Genomic DNA, 23730 nt, shown 5'->3' with positions numbered 1-23730 from the left:
AGAGAACCTGTATATCTAAGTTGAATTCAGTAAGAGCATATTTCTTTTATAAGAACTTCAATGAGGCACAAACTTTCTGTCTAGTATAATCTACTATGACTCAGTTATTTATTCTATGCAAGGTTTATTTTAGAACTACGCATCAAAGTCTCCTGCATGAGTTTTCCTTCGTTTCAATACGAACCCTTATACAAAAAGGAGACGATAGATTTTTATTTGTATTGCCTCCATTCTTTCATGTTATAAATTGTAGTAAAGTAGTTCTGAATTCACCTGGAAAACTTTTAAGAGTCATCAGATCACTAATATTAAATTGTGCTTCTTATTATTCTATGATTGTGTAAAATGAAAAGCCAAAACCCTCCAAAATGAAGGCATGATGATGCAATAATTCAAACTTGGAATATTCTTTCTTACTGTTCTTTCTCATGTCTATCTTTGAATAGTCTTCTCTGACTTTATAAATGCTACAGTTTATTTAGCATGGTGCTAATCATGTTTTTAACTTTAAAAGTCAATAAAATTTGTAAATTATTACCAACCTAATAGAAATTAATTCACCCACTGTCAGAACACTTCTATTAGAGGCTTTGCTGTGCATGACAAACAAGTGCAATGATTCTAGGCAAACACTACAGAAAATGATATATTTGCTCGAGCAAACAAAAGGAAAAGTAAAACATTTATTTTGAGGTTATCAAATGCAATACATACTTTGCTGATTTTATGTAGTTAAATCCATTCCATCCTGAAGCGACATGAGATTTATCTAAGCATATACCAAGAACAGATATTACCAATATTAAAGCAGGAATTACTTTTATTGCTATAACTCACAGCAAAATAGGGAACATACCCTAAATTTATTATAAACAAAGGGATCTTATGCCAGTTCATGTCTTTTCTATGTTGACACAGAAATATGTATCATCAGCCCCTCTTAAACTGACCCAGTGCTTTGGTATTTGAGAACTTCTGGTTCTCCTGAGGAAAGATAGTGGTGTGAAGATTTCTGAGTTCATGGGAAGACTGAATGCTCACAGTTATGGGCCAGGCATTTGCAAATTTGCATGTTTTGAGGAAGTACAAGCTTACAGTTGTTTTTTCTCTATGATCTGTCACTGGTCCTTGTTGGCAGCAGCCTATTGGGCAAAGCAGTAAGGGCCCTAATAGGCTGTTCCTATATTTTAAGTAGATTAGGCACATCAGGTGTCAAGCGGTGCCTTAGATGGCAGTTCACATATTTCCTTGTTTTAAAAAGTGATGATTAGCTCAAATAGAAGGAAACGGAAATAAATTTATTAATTTCCCTTATATAATCATTTATCTTCTTTTGTTGGGTAAGATAAGAACAGGAACAGGATTGTAGTAGTTTCAGAATATTTAAGAACCAAAAGAGAATATTTCCCCAGCCTAAGAGCTGTGCTAAAGCTAAGCATTTATTTGATGAGAGATGCTTATTATAATCACTTTTTAATGATTTGCTCAGCAATTAAAATCAATCATGCTGTTTAATTTATCTTAATTTGGATACTTCAGATACGTGCTTTATATGAAACTCTTCCTTCAAAACTTGATTAGCTGTTTTTAATAATCTCCACTACTCCTGAATCCTTCAACACACAAAATATTACTATTTTTTTCATTCACATCTATTTTTATTTCAGTTAAATTGCTGGTCCAGAGATGTACAGTATATATTATGCTCTCCTCTGTGTATTTTTAATTTATCTCTCTTCACATTCTAGCCAGACTCTTTGGACAACCAAAGCTGTATAAATGTCAGTTAAACCTCTTTATGTTTGTGAAGTGGAACAATCTCAGTCTATTTACATAGCTCCTGTTACTTTAGTTTAATGCTAAGATGCCACTGAAAATCCAAACTCATGCTTTGGTAGTGCATAACTTATTACTTTCAATTCCTCTTTTTCCATTGAGCTTAATGAATCTTATAACACTAAATTCCAGGTACATCATCAAAACACTTGGCTGTGGCTTTGGAAGTGAAGTTTGAATTTCAATTTCATGCTAGACCACTGCAGTGACACAATTGGGTAAGACAGGGGAGGGGCAGAAGACTCCTCTGAGATGTCTTGTGCCTCATCTCATGCTGCAGTGACAAAGATCTCATGAGAGTGGTCTTGCTCCTGGCCACTTCTGATCCTGCCAGGCATGAGTGCAGGAATGTGGGAATTCTGGTCTGAGGTCCTCACGAAAGCATGAGCCTGTACTGTGTGAAATGCTAGACACACAACAACTTCTAGAATTGCAGAATCAAGGGCCATATTTCCATGGCATTGTGATTTGTGAAAAAAAAAAAAAAAAAAAAAAAAGAAGAAGGCTTAAACCAAAAATGGGACAGCTGAAGTGTATGAAATGTAAACTGCTAAGCAAGCTTTCATTTCAATAATACCATTTTTCATTTTCTGACCTTTTCCCATCCAGGCTTGATAATCTCTAGGATAGCATTAGAGAAGGCAAAGGTTACAAGATTTAACTGATACCCAATATTGTCAGTGTTAAAACCTTTGAAATGCTCCCTTTAGAAAGATGCACAAAAAAAGAAAATGAAAAACTGCAAAGATTTTTTTTCCCTCATTCATCCGTCTTCAGGGCTTTTTGCTACTTGGAGCTTGAAACACAGATACAGCAAGCAGGCTAAGCAATCTCCTCAGGTCCTGGTAGACCAGCAATACATAGCTCATTATATTGTTTTCTTGTGTCAAGTCCAAATTTCAGTCATCAGCAGCTAGCTATGGCACATGTTTTTGAAACAGAAGGCAAAAACAGATGGAAAAGAATGAAGAATCTCAAAACAGATAAAATCTATTTGTTTTTAACTAATGTGAACAATGTAGACTTTTCCCCATCAGTGCCAGAAACACTGGTGGGATGCACTGATGAGTTCATCAGTATTGTTATTTATTATTCTATTAGTGGGAAGGCAGGATGAGGAGAGAAAAAAAAGAGTAAAGAGAGTGAGAGTGAGTGTACAGGTTCTTCAGTATTTAGAGAGAAAAACAATGATGCCTGCTCAGTCATTATCACTTCTAAAATGTCACAGTATCCCGGCATCAGGACAATAGAAGTTGAGCAACACAGGATTTAGATAATCCTGGTTTCAGAATCATAGGGCTAGAGGAGATTTTAAGAAGTTATCCAATTTATCTCCACATCACTAAGAAAAATCAGCTTTTGTTGCATCATTTCTCAGTGCCTACCTTGCCTATTCTTAAAAATCCTTCTTTATGTAGATGCTGGACAACAAAGCTACTTATTTTTGTCCTTGTCAGAAGAAAACTCTTGCTAATGTTTAAGCAGAATATATTTTAAATGCTTGCTATGCATCCCAACCATTATAAAAGCAGACACTAGACACTTCTTCCTAGGTCATCACTTCTGATACTAACAGTAAAAAAATACCTCGTCTTGCTCAAAATGCAGGGAAGCTTTCCCCCCTTCAGTTACAAAAGAACAAATATAAACAAATACAATTGAACAAAGGGCATTTGGACTGAATAAGCAGGCAAAATGAAGCAGTGGAAGATCTGAGTCTAGGACAGATCTGAGTGCCTTCATGAAGATACTGAAACAGGAGATTGTGCATCACAATGTATTCAGAGTACAATCAGAGGTCTTGAGTAGGAACTAATCTGCAGGTCTCAGCTCCATTTGATAATCCAGAGCAACTCAGGGTTTTCTGCTCTTCTGGTTTTAACAATCATTCTGTACTTGTACTATCTACATCTCAGCTCTTTCAGGAAACTGACACTGACATGTATTGACCAAAAATATAAATATATATGCATTAATATATATACAAAGATAAAATATTTTAGTTAAGGAAATTTTTACGTTAAAATAATAACAAAGTGCTACTCCTTACTTTTAAGATACAGTGCTTTTGTCATCCATTATATCTTTTGGGTGGATCCAACATTAAAAACATTGTATGCACATATATATATATATATAAAAGCATATATATAAGCATATATGTAGCCTATATATATATATATATTAGCATAACTGTTTAATTACATATAATCATATAACATAATAATAGATACAGTATAATAGTATCATATGATAAAATAAGAAAGAGTTTGAAAATATCTAATGTATTAATTGTAAGTATATAAGCAGCCACAAGTAATGACAGAAGAACTTTGTTCTTAGGAAATCTGTTACTGAAATATTTGATAGGAATACTTTAAGTGAACCAGAGAATGGTCAGAAAAACAAAATCAAGGAGGTAAAATTGAGATTAAATCTCAAATACAGTTACCTAAAGAAGGAACACAGCCTCTTCAGAAGATTGTTGAAATCCCTGGACAAAGGATGCCAGTGAGACTGTCAAGGGAGTCAACCACTCACAGGACTTTGGTGCTGCCAAAGCATGGGACTGCCCAAGAAGATAAAGGAAAGTGGGCCTGTAGCTGTTTGATAAAAGGATGGCCACTAAGGTTCCTCATGTATCAATTAATAAATGACAACTCCCACCTAACTTTTTAGAGATACCTAAAGGTGCATATTGCCTACTGCTCTCTCTATTTGCTAGCTCATGCTTTACTAACTCTCCTCACAGCCTTCTTTGAAATGACTTTTGATACTACCTACTAATCCACACAATATTAACATAATCGTTTTTACTACAAATAACTGCAACAAACTTTTCAGTATTTTGGTCTCTGTCATCAGGAAGGGAAGCATTTCCTGCTCAGAGAAATACTTGTTTTGGTGATCAAAGCAATAAAACAAAAACACAGAGATCAGCTCTCTGAAAATCTTTCTGCCATCCAAAAATGCTAGTGTTTTATAAGCTGTGTAATATACTAATCCCAGAGATACACATCTAGGACTGTAGCAGTTTATTATCTCTTCTTTGCCACTGCTGCTGAATGATGTCTCCCAAGCTGCTGCATATATAAAAAATACATGTTTCATTTTTAAAATGTTTTATCTTCACATTTAACTTTTAGTTCTCTCATGGGAAACAATATATATTAAGAGATTACTTCATACTTCAGAGCTAAAGAAGGTTTTAAGCTTGAGTCTCTGACCACACGCTGCATTAAAAGGAGCATTTTATAAAGACCAAGCTCAAACAAAAATCCATACTCTTTTTGTACAACTGTATTTTGTAAATGCCAATCCAGCTTCTTTTCCAGTGTTTAGGTGCTGCAAATTTGAGGGACAAATGTCTGAAGAACATTGGAATTCTTTTTTTCTTTTTCCCAAAGAGAGACGCAGGAAGATTTTATTTACTGTGTACAGGCGAAGCCTGAGAGAAGGGAACCCACGCTTATTTAATTTTCAAACTAATTTTGACACAGACACAAGGAAACACCACACCTGACTGGAATAGAAGCTGTTTTAGCAGAACTTGACTTGCAATGCACAGCAGACAGACAGAAGTGAGCCGGAAAGCTACCTTCCTACGAGATCTTCTCCATTCCAGCAAGGGAGCCCGTCGGCGGCTGCCAGCTCGTTGGCGCACAGCTGATCCGCCAGGCCGCCGTAAAAGGCTCTGTACGGCCGCAGGAGCCTGATGAACTCCCTGCACACGGGGACACCAGAAACCACTGTCACTGCCAACCAACAGCACCGAGCTGCCCCGCTGCTGTGCACCTCTAAAACATAAGGAATGTCCTCATTCCATTACTCTCCACTGGTTCCGGCGGTGTTTTAAATCGATCTGTCAATAGATGAGTTTGATTCTTTTACATACACTTCATTAGTTTGAAAAGTTGATATTCCCACTGGTCAAATTAAAAACCCTACTTTACATATGCTCTGGAACAGGAACTATTTCTTTCAACCTGAAATTTTCTTGCATTGTAGTGATGCAGTTTGCAATGCTATAGTTGGACAAACAGATGAAAAAACGTTCCAAAAAAACCGCATGGCAAATAAAAGAATAGGTGCAGATAATAAGTCTCCTGTTTTCCAAAAAGTGCTGACAAAAAGTCCCCTACTTATCTTTACAAATACTACACAATTTTAAAGTCATGCAGCAACTCAAGATTTAGGTAAAATGGGTTTAAGATGTTGGAGTTCAGTATTTAGTAAAGATTTAAATAACCATCTGAAGAATTGTATCAGTTCTACCATGTGCTGTGCTGGCAGGTTATAAATGATGTATTGTAATTTTAAATAATTTTAAAGATGCCCAGAGGTAGTGATAAGGTTTTGTACTTAATTCAAAACAAATGAATTACTTTTTAGTTGGAATGTTCTTAACAGAATTGTGGTATTTAATACAAATTGTTTGTTTATGAATTGCAAATCTCTTCCTGGGAGACCCTTTCCTACTGGGAAAAATTAAAATACTTATTCATTCTGAAATGGAACATGACACATTACTGAGTTATCTATGACCTGCAGGCACACAGAAAAGCCCCACCAAATGCTGCACTCATTGCTCTGTAACCCAGCAAGCTCCACTTTATGCTAACTCCCTTTATAGTGTCTGGAGCTGTGAAAAAAATGCCAGAAATAGCATATACATTTCCCTATATTTAGTTACCACAGGACCATATGCTATAGGGAATTGATTCAGTATTATTTACTTCAAATTAAAACAGATAAAACATCAGTGATTTATACAGTCCATCATCTAAAAAGCCATACATTCTTTCATGTAATAGGGCAAATATTTTACACCAACTACAGTGGTTTTGATTAACTATGTCTATTAAATGTGATGTGAGTGCCCTACTAATTCTAAAACTGCAGTTCTGAAAAATCCCATGTAGGGTCAATTTTGACTATGCAACATATAATTGCCTATGTGCATTAGGTTTTAAATATGATTCATCCACACTCTCCCAGCCATGAATAATCATATCTTTTATTTCTCCACACACAAAATTGAATCCAGTGTGCACAGTGGCTTTGCATTTTCCCTCCAAATGCCATTGAGTGGATTGATTTTGATTTTGTCTATGCTTTATGTTTACATTATGGCTGAAAAATAGTGTTTAGAGAGTCCTCTCAAAGTGAACAGTTGGAATTTCTTCTGAAGAAGAAATAAAAATAAATAAATGTAGCTGTCATAATATCTTGCCACAAACTGCATTCTAACAGAAAGGTCATTTGGTTTATTAGTAAATATGTCCTGAGGCAAAGATAAATTTAATAGAGAAGTAATAACTGATTTCAGCCCCTGTTAATGCCTGACCAAAGTAGTTAGAAGGGCAAATGGTATGAATGTCAATTTTCACATGATCATCCTCTAGACCAGATAGCATGCAATTATAGGCAGCTGACCACAAATGTGCAATTACAGTCAGTGGAAGCTGAAGATACTTTTTATCTGTTTATTCAGAAATATTCTTCTTTTTCTTTTCTTTTTTTTTTTTTTTTTTGTAACAATTTCATCCTCTGTACTAGAAGCTGTTTACAGTTCTGGAGAAAAAAGCATTACAATACTTCCAAGTTGGTATGTTGCTGTGGAAGGGTTCGCTTAGATTTTTTAAAATTCATCTAACAATTTTTTGGCATCAAAAGAAAGGAGAAATTTCTTTTTCTTCTTGTACCAAATAGTACCAGAAAGTACCAGCTTCTTCCAGTAGGTAAAGATAATTCAGGAGAAGTTCAGGTAGCAGCAGTCCAACATGTACTTTAAAATGTAAACTTTCCTCTGGACATGCATTTGGAAAACAGAAGTACCACAGGAGGTAAATAGGGTGGAGTTAGAGAAGAGCACTTCCTTAAGAGCAGGCTGCAAGCACTTGCTGAAGTCACTTCCACGAGAGGTTCTTGCAGTTGCTATGGGAATATAAAGTGAAATGTAAAGTGAGTGTGCCTAATAAGGAAGGAGGTGATCCAGGGGGTAACAACTGCAGATGATGGCAGATAGGAAGCTGTTAAACTGGAATCTGCATTAGTGAATTTCAAAATTTCTTTGCCTTCCCCTTTTTGGTGCAGTTTGCATGCCATGAAGAAGTGTCTCTAGAATCTCAGACAGGTGAGAGAGAAGGGAAGTTTCCGGGAAGGGAAGGGAAGTTTCCGGGAAGGGAAGTTTCCGGGAAGGGAAGGGAAGTTTCCGGGAAGTTTCCGGGAAGGGAAGGGAAGTTTCCGGGAAGGGAAGGGAAGTTTCCGGGAAGGGAAGGGAAGGGAAGTTTCCGGGAAGGGAAGGGAAGTTTCCGGGAAGGGAAGGGAAGGGAAGGGAAGGGAAGGGAAGGGAAGGGAAGGGAAGGGAAGGGAAGGGAAGGGAAGGGAAGGGAAGGGAAGGGAAGGGAAGGGAAGGGAAGGGAAGGGAAGGGAAGGATGCTGCTTTGTGTTGCCCACTGCCTTTCACACCCCTGAAGGTCTCTCAGATGATCTCCCTGAGGTCAATACAGTGTTCTGCTTTGAAACTTGGAACAGTCCTGGTTTAAGTGAGATTTTAGAATATGGTATTGTGTTTGCAGAGTGTCAGCAATCAGAAAACATCAAGAACTTGCATGTAACTGAGAAACATGCACCCATGTAATGGTTATTCACTGAAAAACACCTGTGCTGGCTAAAGCAAACTTCTATGCATATCTTTTGCATATCTTTCTGTGACCACAATGTTTGTAAAACCCTCTATTTATATTTTGCATTGTTTTGGAGTTTTTTTCATTATTTAGTAACTGAAGGTCCTTACACTGAGAAGAATGGTTTGCCTTTGAAGCTCAGAGGCACCTTTTCTTCTCCAGACATCAGGAGTGAGCAATTATTTCCTGCAATTCTCTCACTTCTGTTTCCTTCTGTGCTACAAAGTGAAATGAGAAGAAAAAGAGGACAAAGAAAACTTCTCTGTGTTTTAGCAAACACTATGACAGAAATGAAATTTCTAAATTTTAACTTTGTACTTTATTTGCATAATGGAGCCTTTAATCTTACCTGCAATATTCCTAATGCCTTAGAGTGCTATTATGGTCATGAAAAACCTGACTGACTTGTCTAAATATAGACTGGCCTTTGAGATTCCTTCAACTACCTCAGATATCTGCAGGAAGCCACCACAGAATCACAGAATCTGCTGATTTGGAAGGGACTCACATGCATCTTTGAGTCCAACTCTTAGCCCTGCACAGGACCACCCTCAAGAGTCCTACCATGTGAGAGAGTATGAAAGTATGCTCCAAACACTTCTTCAACTCTGTCAGGCTTGAACTCTATGATACAACTTATGGGACACGTTCATGCTTCTGGGCAGGAGAGGATCAGCTGGGACACCCCAGGGTATCTCTGAGTGGCACTGGATGCTTACAGATGTGTGGGCAGCTAAAATGACTTCTCCTTCCCACTGACTGTAATGGCAGCTCGAACACCTAACTCATGCAGTTACACAAAGCTCACCCTGCAATGCTGAGCCAGGTTTAAATGAAATCTCCACGCCTCTGCAGTCACTTCAATTCACTACATACCAGCAAAAGTGTCAGAGAAAAATAAAATCAGCAGGTCTTGCTTGAACAAGGCTTTCAAGACTAAGTCCCGAATGCTTAGTTGTCTGGTTTTTTACAGCAGAAAGATATGTGAGAAAAGTCATTCATTTTTTGTCTTATCAGCTTGTACAAATAGTTTGCGGTAAAAAGCTACAGTCATTTTTTGTCAGATTTAATAATGCCTGCTGATATGTAAAGTTAAATGCAGTTTTAAAAATTACACATAGAGCCAATATGCATAATCAATCAATGTTATACACCCTCCTAAATAATTTAAACCACACCAAATGACTCTGGTCATATGTCCATCACTTCTGAAAACAAAATCTAGTCATGAAATTAGCCTTTCCAAAATGTAACAGAGTAGGCTGTGTTGCTAAAATGTTTCATTCTTTGGAGCCTTTATTCTCTAGTAATGCAGGTTATAGCATTGAGCATAATCTACTCTGTTGTAAAATTAATGGCTTACTTTATTCTTTCTTTCTGGCTGTAAAACTAATGTCTTACTTTCTTCTGTTGGTGAGTGTTTGTTCACTGTCTCTGGAGAACATCTTCAACACTTGATTATCTTTGTTCTGATCAAAGGAGCAACCTGGAGACTGTTTAGGCTTCCTTACAGGAGGACCACATATCTTATTCACCTAAAAGAAAAAAAAGCCACAAGAAGAAGTAAAGAACACATGTAAGCAACAATTCTTATGTATCTCTCAATTCAGTTTCATTACATTTTAACAAGAAAGAAAGACTAAGCTACAAAAAGCATAATTAATTATCATAATGAACTCAGCAAACACATAATTAGTCTTTTCATAGTAGAAAAAATAGTAAAAGCATTCCTTTTTAAGGGATACCAAGTGTGTAAGAAAGTCACTATGTATTTTATTGATTGTGGTGCTTTTTTTCCCATAAGGAAGTGTATCTTTATGTAGACTGTACCAGAATCCTCAGAGAATATGATGTGTTGTAAACAACAGCACATTTCCATTTTTTCTGTAATGTATCCCAACCACATTTTTAATATACATTGAACTTTGTGCCTTCTTTCAGGGCTGATGAATTATTATGGCATGTTCAGACCAGCTACACAAAGATATAGTGAACAGTTAGCATGCTAGAAACTTGCATTACAACATTGAAAGATGTTAAGGCAGTGACCCAAGATGTAAGTTTAGTGATATTGGACCGCAGATGCTGAAAATATCAAGGAATTTTATGTCCAGCTTTCTGATCTAGTTGTCAACAGATAAAAATTCACATGAAGACTCATCTTCTTTGTAAAACATGATATTGAGCATTTTGTATGACACAGGACATTACATCCATAGCTCATTACTCTTCCTAGTCATTGAATACAATATTAGACATATACATATATTTATTTAATAAGAAATAGTTATGCTTGTAATCACATCTGATAAGATATATTAAGCAGGCTGAACAGCATGCATTCGTATAAGCTGTCACAGGTGAAAAACTAATACTGTATGTGACACGAAAACTTGGTAGTCATTAGGCAGTCAACTTTTAGAGAGAAAAGGGAGAGAGGAGATCAATGTGGCCTCTAAGGCAGATATCCAGTCTTGAAGCAGAAACACATTCAAAATGCTGCCATGTGAAGGAAGGAGTGTGTATGCTACCCAACAAGGATTATTGTTTCCTATTTTATATTCCCACATGTAAGAACAGAGACAGCAAATAAATCTCATTTTCAGGTTATCATCATGCATTAAAGAGAGAAATGCAAGTCTTACAGACCATCTTTCCAACTAAGAACTCCTATAGAGCTAGTTAAGAAATACACTTAAAATTTAAAATAGAATAAACACATTTAATTTTAATGAGTTTGTTGGCATGCATGTTGTATGTGGCGATAATGAAACATTGCTGAATGCACTTGCTATGGTCTGTGAAAAGAAGAAAGAATCAGCATTATTGCTACATAAGAACTAGTGTTCCCCTTATGATTTGAAATTGAAGGTAAAGTTGAAAGTGAGTGGTCCTTTTAGGGTGTGGTTCACATGTCACAACGCAGACAGCCAAGTTATAGTTTAGATGCCCTTCAAATGACATGCCTGAATTTACCTGCAAGACAATTATCTCTGGACATACGACTGATGTCCTTTAAGGGATTACACTCTGAACATCACTTGAGGCATGCATCTCAATGTTTCTTCTCAGAGGCAGTGTCTCTCTGGACAGCATCTTACTACATTCCTTCTTGTCTTCAAATTCAGTTTCAACCTACCTCGCTCTATTTCTCCCAGTACTTCTTCCTCAAACACATTAAAGCTTATTCCAGCAGCTTAACTGGACTCCCCATTTCCCCCCCTTGCAAGGCTCTACACCTTTTCTGTGCTTCATGCATCCTTATGCAAGTTTGCTCCTTCAGTGCCAGCCTCTGCAGCAGCTTATCACATCAGCCCCTCTGTGCCAATAGAATGGAGATACACCAGAGCCACAAAATTTTTCCATCATTTTATTTTTCTCACTGTTATCATATCCTTTTATGCTCACTGATGTGACACAGGGAGCATTATGCTTATGATCAGCTCCTATGACAAAGCAACTGATTGTTTGAGTTGCCTCAGTTCCAGGTTCCCATACACTCTCCAGCTACTCTTTGTCTTACCAAAAGTAAAAATAAGGTTTAACAGAGAGTGAGAGTGAGATCCAGATGTTTGGGAAGGAGTCATATCCAGATGTTTTGTCTCCTGAAAAGCCTGGGTCAAGTGTGTAGGGTGTTATGGGTCTCAGGTGCCTTGCACATCTGAACAAGGCACCTTTGCTGCCCAGGCAGCCGCAGAGCCTGACTGCAGGGTGAGAGCCTGAGGGGAGAGGAGAAACACGGTAGAGGTGACCTGCTGGCCAATGCAGCCCCTGAGCAGATGAGTAACAGTCCTTCAGGTCAAGGGAAAAAAAAAGGAAGACAAAAATAAATAAATTAGCTCCACCTATAGTAAACTGAAAAAACTCATATACATTCACCTTCACTAGGAAAACAAGAGAATCCACAGCTCTCTGTTTCTTGAATTTACAGTAAAGTGTCATTATATTTTGCTCTGGATAAAAAAAAAAAAAAAAAAGAAAATCAATAATCTTTACAGTCATAGTGCCCTGGAATACGGATGATACTTGTTTTACACGTGCTTTACATAGACAGTTGTTTCAAAATACTGTCTTACAGCCTTTCTCTGTTCTCTTTGAGTCAATGTCTCAAGAAATGCATTTGCAACAGTAGGAAATTTGCATTCACTGATACATGTAAATACAAATCTTAGTTTCAAATACAAAATCTTTCTTAAAAAGTAATCTTGGGTAAACTTTATGCATAAAGATAACATTAAAAACCAGTAATTATCTGAAATGCCTTCTTAAGATCTTATTTTTCCCCGGTGTTGAAAAATTCTGAAAATTGTAATAAAAAGCATTTGCACACCACCACATACACCACTGCCATTCTCACAAAGATAAGCATGACAGTAATCATACTGCTGAGAACTCAGTTCTGTTAATGAGGGCAGCAGCACAAAATTCACTCTTTATCAGTCACTTCTTATTCAGACACAGTTTCTGAAGGATGAGCTACTTCAGCATTTACAATGGTGATGTCAGCATCTCTGTAACCTTTCTCATATCTGTGATATTTAAACCTCTGGGACCACTGGCTTTGTGTGGTGTTGGTTCTTCTTTCCGTGTTTGGTTACACCACGCTCATATTGCTCACCCAGCCGAACCCAGCCTGGGGTTTTTTAACTGTTCAGTAGTGTCTGTCACTTCTATGTCATTAACTTAATGTGCATAACAAATTTACTTTTACCTCCCTCACTAGCCTAGTCTTCATCATCACCTCGTTTCTGCAGTAAACTTGTGCATATGAAAATGTCATGTACTCTAGCCTTGCCTTCAGGTGCCTGTTCTGTCTGTGAGCCAAATAATTAATAACTCAAACATTCTGGTATTCAGTTTCCCAGTACAGGGCTGATGACAGTCTAAAAACCAGAAAAATACAATTCCCATAATAATTTCTGCTTTATATTTATTTTTTAATGCTTTCTTTATATCTACAGGAAGAAATACATATGACAACCATAACACCACCTAGTCGTATTTCTTGTGCTTTCTGAAGGACTTCAGCTACATTCATTAGCTACACTGTTTCCTAATTTTTAGTCTTTGGACTGCAAAATTAACATTCCAATAGAGAAATCATTCAGTGCTATTATTGCCAGTCTTGAGAGACTGGAATCACAACTTTGAGAGAAGAGCAATGCTCTCACTACCCTACTGAACTAATAAATTTTGTAGCAATATCAGGTCAGAATCTATTCTTACAATCTTCCAGTGCCACTGAAATGGGATTTCCTCTGAATGTTTCCACAAACTGAGCATTTTTCTTGGCTTCAAAAACAAGAGAGTGTGAAAAATGATCCTCAAAGGGGATGAAAATAGAAAAGTGACACTGAAAAATCATCAGAAAAATAATTCAGTGAGATACCTCTCACTGAATTTCAGGGAGACTTAAAGATTTCCACAAAATTTTAAAGCAGGAAAGCCTCAGCAGCTTTCTAGGATTTTTTCTTTTTTTTTTTCTTTTTTTTTTGAAATGTTCTTAAATACCACACAATATTTAAGGGCATAAAAAGAAATCTCTGAAAATTATAAAACTCCTGATTTTCACAGTTCAGACAAACCTATTGTCATTATAGTCAGCATGCTATTATTACACACAATTTGTATGCCACAGTATGATGACTGAGTTAATTAAAAGCTCTTGTAATAACCATGCAGTTAAATTGCAATTAGTGCCACACATGAACTTTATGGCAGTTTGATTTTCCTTGGTGTGATTCCTTAGAATGCCTACTTATGATTACTCACAGTTTGGAAAACCAGAGCATTATAAACCTTTGTATTTAAACAGGACTGCACAATAATGGGAGCATCATAGCAATAATGGTCAGACACTGTTCTCTTAAGTTCAGACACTCAATATGTGAAATGTGTCACATTCTTTATTTCAGTTTTGGTTTGTGCCTTTTGCTCTTTTTTCCCACTACACAAATGGTTCCTTCTGACCTCAGCATTTCTACCAAAATTATTTTACATCAAATGACTGAAGCAAACAATGCACTGTCCTGTGATGCACTTCAAACTAGATTTACCAAGTCTCAGTAGACTCAAGTTTTAAATGCCTGCACAGACCATGGCTACACTGATGCCCTGAAGGTTTGTGAGACTGGATCAATCTAGTAAACACCTAACACATACTCAATTTACAGGAAATCCTAGAGATATACACATACATGTATGAAAAACTTACAGCGCCTGCAAAATTTACCAAAAAAAAACCAAAAACCACGAAAGAGTTAAAAAAATTCTTTAAATAAAGGAAAGGGCAGTTTTCAGACTCCTGATTCTGACACCTAGCCAGATCTGAGTAAAAGACCAAGAGGTTTTGTACCCAGAGAGGCGTCTTCTCCCCTGTTGCTCAATGCACAGCACAGTCTAAGTGACTAGCTATGCCATGATCTGATTTTATTTAATGCATGCTTTAGCTAGTGATTAGTCTGGGGGTTTTCAATTCTAACTGTCAGATCAGAAACTTGCCATATTCCTTACAGTTAAATCCCCTCAAACACTCGTGAGCAAATGGACAGCTGAAATCTAACAACCCCAAAATAAAATTTTATTTTCTGTTCTACAAATACAAAACGAATACTTTCTTCTAGAAATAGATTCTTGATGAGTTGCCAGGATTTCCAGCACCAGATTACTAATCAAAAATACCAAAGATTTTGATCAAGGAAAATAATGCATTAAACTGTTATAGTTTCCCTGGTTTGTTTCATTTCAACTAAACCACAAGAGGGAGCATCAGTATTTCAGTGTTCCCAAGCACTTCAGCAGCCTTCTGTTAGTTTGGGAAGTTTTAGGGTTGTTTGCCTTTTTGGTTTTTTTTGTTTTTTTTTTTGCTTGTAACAGTTGCTCATTTAAGCTCAAACTTCTGTTTCAAAGAAAAATGCATTTTGATATATGAGAAGGTGCACATGGCACGGGAGATTAAAGTATTCCCAACTGAGACAAAATCCAAGGTTTTGAAAACAAGAGAGCAAGCATGAGGTAATAAACACCTGCTTTTCCTTCAGAACAGCAAAAATGTTAATATGAAACCATTAATGTCATGAGAGACTGGTGAAATACCACGTTTGCAACTCAGGAAAACCATGAAGAAATTCTGTACTATTTTCTTTGCTTTCTTTTCAAATTTTGTCTTCTTATTCGGTGACTACTTGACTGTAACACTACGTCTCAGACACAGGAAAATAAGCAAGTTCTGGAGTTACATTGGGAAATTACAAAATTCATACCTACGCTTAAGCATTTTACAGAATTTGCAGGAGAAGTCCATGACAAGTGAGGAGGAAAACATTGTGAACAAAAGCCTAGAGAATTAGACACGTAGAATAATACCTGCTAAAATTACTAAACAATTTAGAATCTCCGGTAAGACAAATCTCAAATAGACTTGCCAGCTAATGATATTTTCCAAGAAATTTTATTCAAAATTGAAATTGAAATTTCAGGTGATACACAATAATGTGCAGCTATAATTTTTCAAGAAAGATAGATTTGGAAGTGGTTTCAAGCTCAAAAAGGACAAATCCAATTCAAAGAAAACTTGTGAAATACAATAGTTTGTCTCACACCCAGGTAGGTGGTATTGAGGAAAAATAAATGTAAACTGCAGATGTACAGAATGCACACCCACCAGCAAGGCAGTGGTAGCCTCCTCAGGGAAAAAAATGAAAGGATTACATGTTGGAAATAAAAGCAAAGTAATTTTCTGTGATATATAAATTGAAGTACAACTTGGAGGTACTGAACTAATAATTCCACTTGGTTTGGCACCATGCAGCACCACTGCCATGGGGAAATGCCCCATGCCTGGAAGTATTCAAGGCCAGGCTGGATTGGACCTTGAACATCTGGTCTGGTGGAAAGAGTCCCTGTCCATGGCAGGGGGGTGGAACTAGATGATCTTTAAAGTTCCTTGCAATGCAAACCATTCTGTGAGTCTACAAAATCTTCAGTCAAGACCAAGCAAAGAGACAAAAATGCAAAGACTTTGCTAACCAGCTTTTTATAATCAGATTTTTTTCATATGATTTTGTAAAAGACTGCTGTTCAAGCTGTTGGATTCTAGGAGTCACAGTTCCCAACTTTCACATGACTGAGATGCATATTCTCCTCCTACTACTACATTTATCAAAATCAGTTATCATGTCCAAGTTCTTGAGAGCTCTGTTCTCATATCTTATCAATGTTTAATTATCTCTGCTTTCCTTCATAATTTTGCATGTTGGGGATTGCAAAATGAAATCCAAGAGCCCATTAAATATGATCCACTTAATGTACTTTTAATTTGAGTCTTCTGGTCTTGAATCACTAAAATTGTAAATGGTTTTAATTCTGTTGCTCCATTCATGAGGGACTAACACTCAGCAAGTCTGGCAGTAAAAATAGTTTCTCCTCCTGAATGGAGCTGGAAGGGAAGGAAATGATTTTTTCTTTTTTTCACTTTAAATGACTTAATGTCAGGGGAAATCCAAATGTTCTCAGCCAAGTTACCCTGTAGCCAGAACACAGCACTGCCAGTTCAAACTCTTCAAAGGCAGTTCAACAAAAACTGCTTCTTCTGAGAGGCTGCCAGCTCTCCCGATCCAAGTCTGCTTCAGTGGATGCCAAGGTGTTCCATTTATGCTCAGTGAAAACACTCTGTGGTTCTCCTCCCAAAAACAATTACATAAAACCAGCAGTAGCCCTTTCCAAAGATCAGCTGTCTGGGTGTAGTTTGACTGATTTATTTGTGCTTTCTTGTGGTTCAAATATACTTTATTTCTCCATATTTCTGTGTGCCCAGCAAATACAGCTCTCACACAGAGGGCTGTCTTGTAGGACACAGGCAGAATTGTTCTTTAAATCTAGGTCAAAAATTATCCAGGGTCACCTGTGTAAACCAAAAGAAATTCAGTAGAAGTGTGACTGTCAATGAAAGCAGAACTGGGTGTCTATAACCTTTATCAGGCACATAACTCACTTAAAACAAAAAATACATTTCAATTTATAACACATAAAGAATTAGTGAAAGCAAAGCAAGCTGGCTGCATCAGCATATCTGCACAACATGTTTACACTTTATTGCAGGCTGCTATTTACATGCTATTTACATTCCAAAATTGTGAAGAGCAGAGCAGTTTTGTTAGCAAAATTACATAACAAAAGTATGTAAGCTAATAAAAATCGTGTTCACTTAAATTAGCAGTCACAATACATTATTTCATTTAGCATTAGACATTGTCAATAACTCTTTCTCTAACTGGAGGGTCACCTTTTCATGATAACAAGAATCAAAAAACATCAGAAAAAAAAGAGGAAAAAACCCCTATCTAGTTAGTATCTCAGAGAATCTACACGTTTCTTCTCCATTCCAAATTGCAGCTTACAAGATCAATGCTTCTGCTTGCTATATCTGTACCTCAATGCCTCCTCACTCTCTTCTTTGTACCTGGGAAAAACAGTTTTCCTTGAAGATCTTTTGTAATGTACAAGACAGTCACTTATTCATACATGTTGATATCATTTCAGGGACCAAAATAGTCCAGAAAGCTGATTTGCTTCAAAATCCTTGGATTTGCCCTGAATAAGGTTTTTCCCTTACAAAGAATTGGTAGCAATTTAAAGGCCAACTGAGATACCAGAAGTCTGGCCAGCTCAGTACATCTCTATGAAGTTCCTCTGTTTCACAATGAAAAACAAAGAGCAGAGAAAAAACACATACACAGCGTACAGAAAGGATTGTTAGTGCTCTTCTTTACACTTGCTCATGCCTTCTACTCAGCTTTGGAGAAGGAGTGAAAAATCTCCTTCCTTCTCTTTTTGCAAATATGAAGAATCAGATTGCAGTACTTTCAGTCTCTGAGAGAATCTTTCTCACCTTCAGTCCAAGTGCCCAGTAGCACATTGAGGCAAACCTGCCATTGTGCCAAAGCAGAGTTAGATATCTATCCTATCACCTAAACCCAGACCATGATGGCAGCCCAGACCGCTTACTCTTCGTTTTTCAGACCTCTGAGTGCCCTCTGACCAGTGCATAGAAAGTGAAAAGCCATTTCAGATCTGTGCATTTTGCCCAAATTTTAGTAATCTTGTTACTAAAAAAGATAAAAAAGGAAAGGTCCTTTTTTAAAGATCCTACACATTCCTGACATACCAGATCTAAATCTTTTTTAAAAAAATGCAGCAAAATTGAACAATTTAACAAGTTTCAAGTAGTTTCAAATTGTGAAGCGGGTTCATTTAAAACACATTAAATCCAAATGCATAATGCATGCCATGATCTACTCCTACATTATTTACTTGGCAGTCTAGATTGAACAAATCTCATGTAAACCTGCACCACTTAGCATTGCTTGCCAAAGCCATGCATGTGTGTTGATAACTGGGTTGGACTTTGCTAAGAGCGGAGGCTCACCCTGCTGCTCTCTCACTCCCTCTCCTCTAAAGAACAAGGGGAGAGAAATAAGGAGAAAAAGCTTGTGGCTTGAGATTAAGACAAGGAGACCACTCACCAGTTAATGTCATGGCCAAAACAGCCTCAGTTTGGGGAAGACTAATTAATATACTGCAAATTAAAAAGATATTACAATGGTGGAAAACAAAGTTCAGACTAGAAACACCCTCTTCCTATCTCCTCTCTCCTTCATCTCAAGGTAAATCTCGTTCCTTCACTTCCAGCTCTTCTGCGACCCCTCAGTCCCCCAGGTACTGCAGGGGGCTCAGAGACTGGGGATTGTTGTCAGTGCTCCCAAAGCCCATACAAGTAACTTCACCGTGGGAGAGAAAGGGGAGGAATCTGGGCAATTCAGCAAATGAATTTTCAAAAAGCACTTTTCACAAAAGTGTGAGACATGAACTTGACACTGTATTTGAACGTCTTCTCACTGAAGGTGAGAAATATGTCCCCTGTCATTTCCATTAAAAAAATGAAAATTAGAAAAAAAGAAGAGGTATAGAAAAGGATGTACCTTGAAAGTGGGACCAAAAGCTGAGACACCATATATTTAAATTCTGAGAAGCTAAGGAACATAGCAACTGATTTTGTTTAGACAGTTGTGGTTTTGTGGTTTCATGGTTTCATGTTCTGCTATTATGTTTTAAATTTCTTGATGAAAACAAGTGCTTCCAGTGTTTGCCACACATCTCCCAGTGTATCACAAACCTTAAAATAAAAGACAACAAGTGTACATCCAGCAATGTGTACATATTTTGTCTTTCCAATTTGTCTTTCCAGTACAATGCCTGGATATATCGAAGGAGCAGATAACCCTAACACCCATTTTTCCACAATGTGCACTTAACTATGCATGTATTATTGCCTCTGCCAATATTCTGTGCATGATTTCAAGGCCTGTTACTACACATCAGAAAAAAGTAGAACAACTGCACTGTAAAAGGACACCAGTTCTGAGGATTATGAAGCAACATTAGGCATAGAACTGCCATTTCAACACACAAAATGCTCTGAGTTGTGATTGCCACAATTTTTATGTTAGATGTTGTAGCAGGTATCTTCTTATTATTGGATAAACACTGATTTCAGTGACAAAAAAAACAGCATAGGGACTTGTAGTAATACATAGTGTGTGGTATAAATGCCAGAAAGAACAGTAATACTCCATGACCTCAGTAAATGCAAGCTGCTGAAATATATAGAATGGATGGATCAAAAAAAAAAAAAGATGGGAAGGGCTGTCCAATTTCTAAGTATGTTCAGGTAGGAATAAAGTCTACTGTTTAATGATAACAACTTTTCATTTGGTAGAAACAAGCCATAAACACTTCATTTGGTGATTTTCACTTTGTTTTCAAAGTTCTCCATTCTCTTTTCTGATGAACAAAACCCAGCTTAGCTTCAGAAGAAAACTTTTTGATAGATGCAAGGAGCTTTTCCATGATGAAACAATGGAGAAGTGAAATACACCACTAGAAGAGTCTGAATTTGATCGAGGTCACAAGTGCAATAGGCTTACTTCACGTTACATTTAAGAAATGACATATATATAAAAATATATTGTATCATACAAGCAGTACAGTTTTTCACAACTATGGCTGGATGCATATCTGAATGGAGAGAAAGGGAAGGTGATGGTCTTAATTCTGTGTTAGCTGAAGCAGGAATCTTCTTTTCAAACACAATTGTATTAGACTTTAAATCCAATTACTTTTCAGCAGTTTTCACAAATCAGTTTCTACTGACCTTGTGAAGTAATTTAAAGTCATCAATGTATCAAGTAATTTACATTCAGCAAAGTTATGATGGCACAGTCATGTGCCAAAAGCATCAGGCAGAATTCCACAATTTTATTCCAAAATCTGATTTGCTGAAAATGACAAGGGTTGGGGTTTTTTGGTCTTTTTTTAAAGTATGAAAGAAATTTATGGCAAGTGGCTCACCTGGGAGTTGTCTTTTACAAATTGGTAATGGGAACACACACTCACTGAAAGTTAAAGGAGTACAAGGCTAAGTCCATATTAGGTTGATTTCGTGACAGGAACAATATAATTAATTTTCCCACAATGTCAAATTTAGGTAGTATCTGTCCAAGCTCTAAATCAAAGCACATTTTTCCTCCATAGCTTAGCACCAATACCTCCACTTCTCTTGAGAACCAAAGTACTACAGCTGAATGGTAGCTTGGCGACCATTTCCTTTGAGAACCTTCAGGCTATCGCTCCAATAGTCTCAAATTTTATCATCCTGTTGTGGGGAATTCTATCCACACTTAGGGACTGTATTAAGAGCAATTCATTCTTTTGCTTTGACCAAAGATCTGTGAAATAAATAGACAGTGCATACAGACTTGTGAGGATTTGGTTTTAGCAACATGCTTGCATGGCAATGCTCACCAGCCACAAGATGAAGCCAGTGCACTATAGCAACACCATGAACAGGACATGTTCCTGCCCTGTCCATGATCCTTCATGCTGGTCCTATCCCACCACAGCTACTGAGTGAAAGATGGTTGGCTCTTCAGTAAGAATATTCCCCCAATGCACCCACCTTCAAAACCATTTCACAGAATCAGATTTATTTAGGAGGGATTTTTTGAGGTCATATAGTCTAACATCCCTATTCAATCAGGATCAGATACAGCTGGTTGTCCAGGTTCATATCTAGTTGGGTTATGAATATTTACTAAGATGGAAACTCCAAAACCTCTCTGGACAACCCATTCCATTGTGATTTCATGGGTTATGATGGCTGCCCACTGCCTATTGTCCAGCCAGTGAGCAAGGGTGAAAATAGTTTGGCTTTTTCCTTTTCAGGGGCTTATACTATGTATTTCACAGAAATTCTAGGTTGGAAGAGACCTTTAAGATCATCAAGTCCAACCCATGTTCTAACACCTCAACTAGATCATGGCACCAAGTGCCACATCCAGTCTTTTTTTAAACTCTTCGAGGGATAGTGACTCCACCACCTCCCTGGGTAGATGATTCCAGTATTTGACCACTCTTTCTGTAAAATACTTCCTCCTTAATTCTAGTCTGTATCTCCCTTGGCGCAGCTTGAGACTGTGTCCTCTTGTTCTGTCTGTTGCTGTCCGGAGAAAGAGACCGACCCCCAGCTCACCACAGCCACCCTTCAGGAAGTTGAAGAGAGTGATAAGGTCACCCCTGAGTCTCCTTTTCTCCAGGCTGAACAACCCCAGCTCCCTCAGTCGTTCTTCATACGGCTTGTGTTCCAAGCCCCTCACCAGCCTCGTTGCCCTCCTCTGGACACGCTCAAGCATCTCAACGTCCCTCCTAAAGTGAGGGGCCCAGAACTGGACGCAATACTCCAGGTGAGGCCTCACCAGTGCTGAGTACAGGGGCAGAATGACCTCCCTGCTCCTGCTGGCCACACCGTTCCTGATACTGGCCAGGATGCCCTTGGCCTTCTTGGCCACCTGGGCACACTGCTGGCTCATATTCAATCGACTGTCAACCAGCACCCCCAGGTCCCTTTCCACCTGAGCACTGTCCAGCCACACCATTCCTAGCTTGTATCGGTGCAGGGGGTTATTGTGGCCAAAGTGCAGGACTTGGCACTTGGACTTATTGAACTTCATCCCATTAGATTCTGCCCATCCATCCAACCGTTCCAAGTCCCTCTGCAAAGCCCTACGTCCCTCTAACAGATTAACACACACTCCCAGCTTAGTGTCATCTGCAAATTTGCTAATAAAGGACTCTAAACCCTCATCCATGTCATCAGTAAAAATATTGAACAGAACTGGCCCCAGCACAGACCCCTGAGGGACACCACTGGTGACTGGTCGCCAGCTGGATGCAGCACCATTCACCACCACTCTCTGGGCCCGGCCATGCAGCCAGTTCTGAACCCAGCACAGAGTGCTCCTGTCCAAGCCACGGGCTGCCAGCTTGTCTAGGAGTATGCTGTGGGAGACAGTGTCAAAGGCCTTGCTGAAATCCAAGTAAACAACATCTACAGCCTTCCCTGCATCCACTAGGTGGGTTACCTGGTCATAAAAGGTGACCAGGTTGGTCAAACATGACCTACCCCTCCTAAATCCGTGCTGGCTGGGTCTGATACCCTGGCCATCTTGTAAATTTTGCGTGATGGCGCTTACTATAAACTGTTCCATTATTTTGCCAGGTACTGAGGTCAGGCTGACTGGTCTATAATTACCAGGATCTTCCTTTGCACCTTTTTTGTGAATGGGTATCACACTGGCCAGCTTCCAGTCATCCGGAACCTCACCAGTGAGCCATGACTGTTGGTAAATGATGGAGAGTGGCTTTGCAAGCTCGTTTGCCAGCTCTCTCATTACCCTGGGGTGGATCCCGTCTGGTCCCATAGATTTATGAATATCCAAGCATTTCAGTAGTTCTATGACTGCCTCCTCTTGGATAATGGGGGGATCATTCTGCTCCCTGTCACCATCAACCAGCCCAGGCAGGCAGGTGTCTTGAGGGCAAGTCATCTTCCCACTAAAAACTGATGCAAAATAGGCATTAAGCACTTCTGTCTTTTCCTCATCTTCAGATACTAAGTTCCCTCCTTTGTCCAATAAAGAACAAAGGCTGGTCTTACCTTTCCTTCTACCATTAATGTATTTGTAAAAACATTTTTTATTATCCTTTACAGAAGTTGCCATTCTAAGTTCAAACTGAGCTTTGGCCTCCCTAATTTTTTTTCTGCATGCTCTAGCTGCCTTCTTGAATACTTCCTTAAAGACCTGACCCT

The 23730-nt window shown here is 38.1% G+C and overlaps 1 protein-coding gene across 1 annotated transcript in view; it reads right to left on the bottom strand.

Annotated features, from left to right (window-relative positions):
- The window catches only part of GPC5 (glypican 5), a 598063-nt gene that overhangs the window by 475737 nt on the left and 98596 nt on the right, over positions 1 to 23730 (bottom strand). Inside the window, exons 4-5 of the mRNA XM_058800184.1 lie at positions 9927 to 10060; positions 5435 to 5560 (exon numbers count right to left, since the gene is read on the bottom strand). Coding sequence (XP_058656167.1) covers positions 5435 to 5560; positions 9927 to 10060 — 260 coding nt within the window. The remainder of the gene's footprint in view (positions 1 to 5434; positions 5561 to 9926; positions 10061 to 23730) is intronic.

Source organism: Ammospiza caudacuta, chromosome 2 (genome assembly GCF_027887145.1).
Source record: "Ammospiza caudacuta isolate bAmmCau1 chromosome 2, bAmmCau1.pri, whole genome shotgun sequence".
NCBI classification, from domain to species: domain Eukaryota; kingdom Metazoa; phylum Chordata; class Aves; order Passeriformes; family Passerellidae; genus Ammospiza; species Ammospiza caudacuta.
Note: the sequence above shows the minus strand (reverse complement) of the source record. Positions and strands in the feature narration are given on the sequence as shown.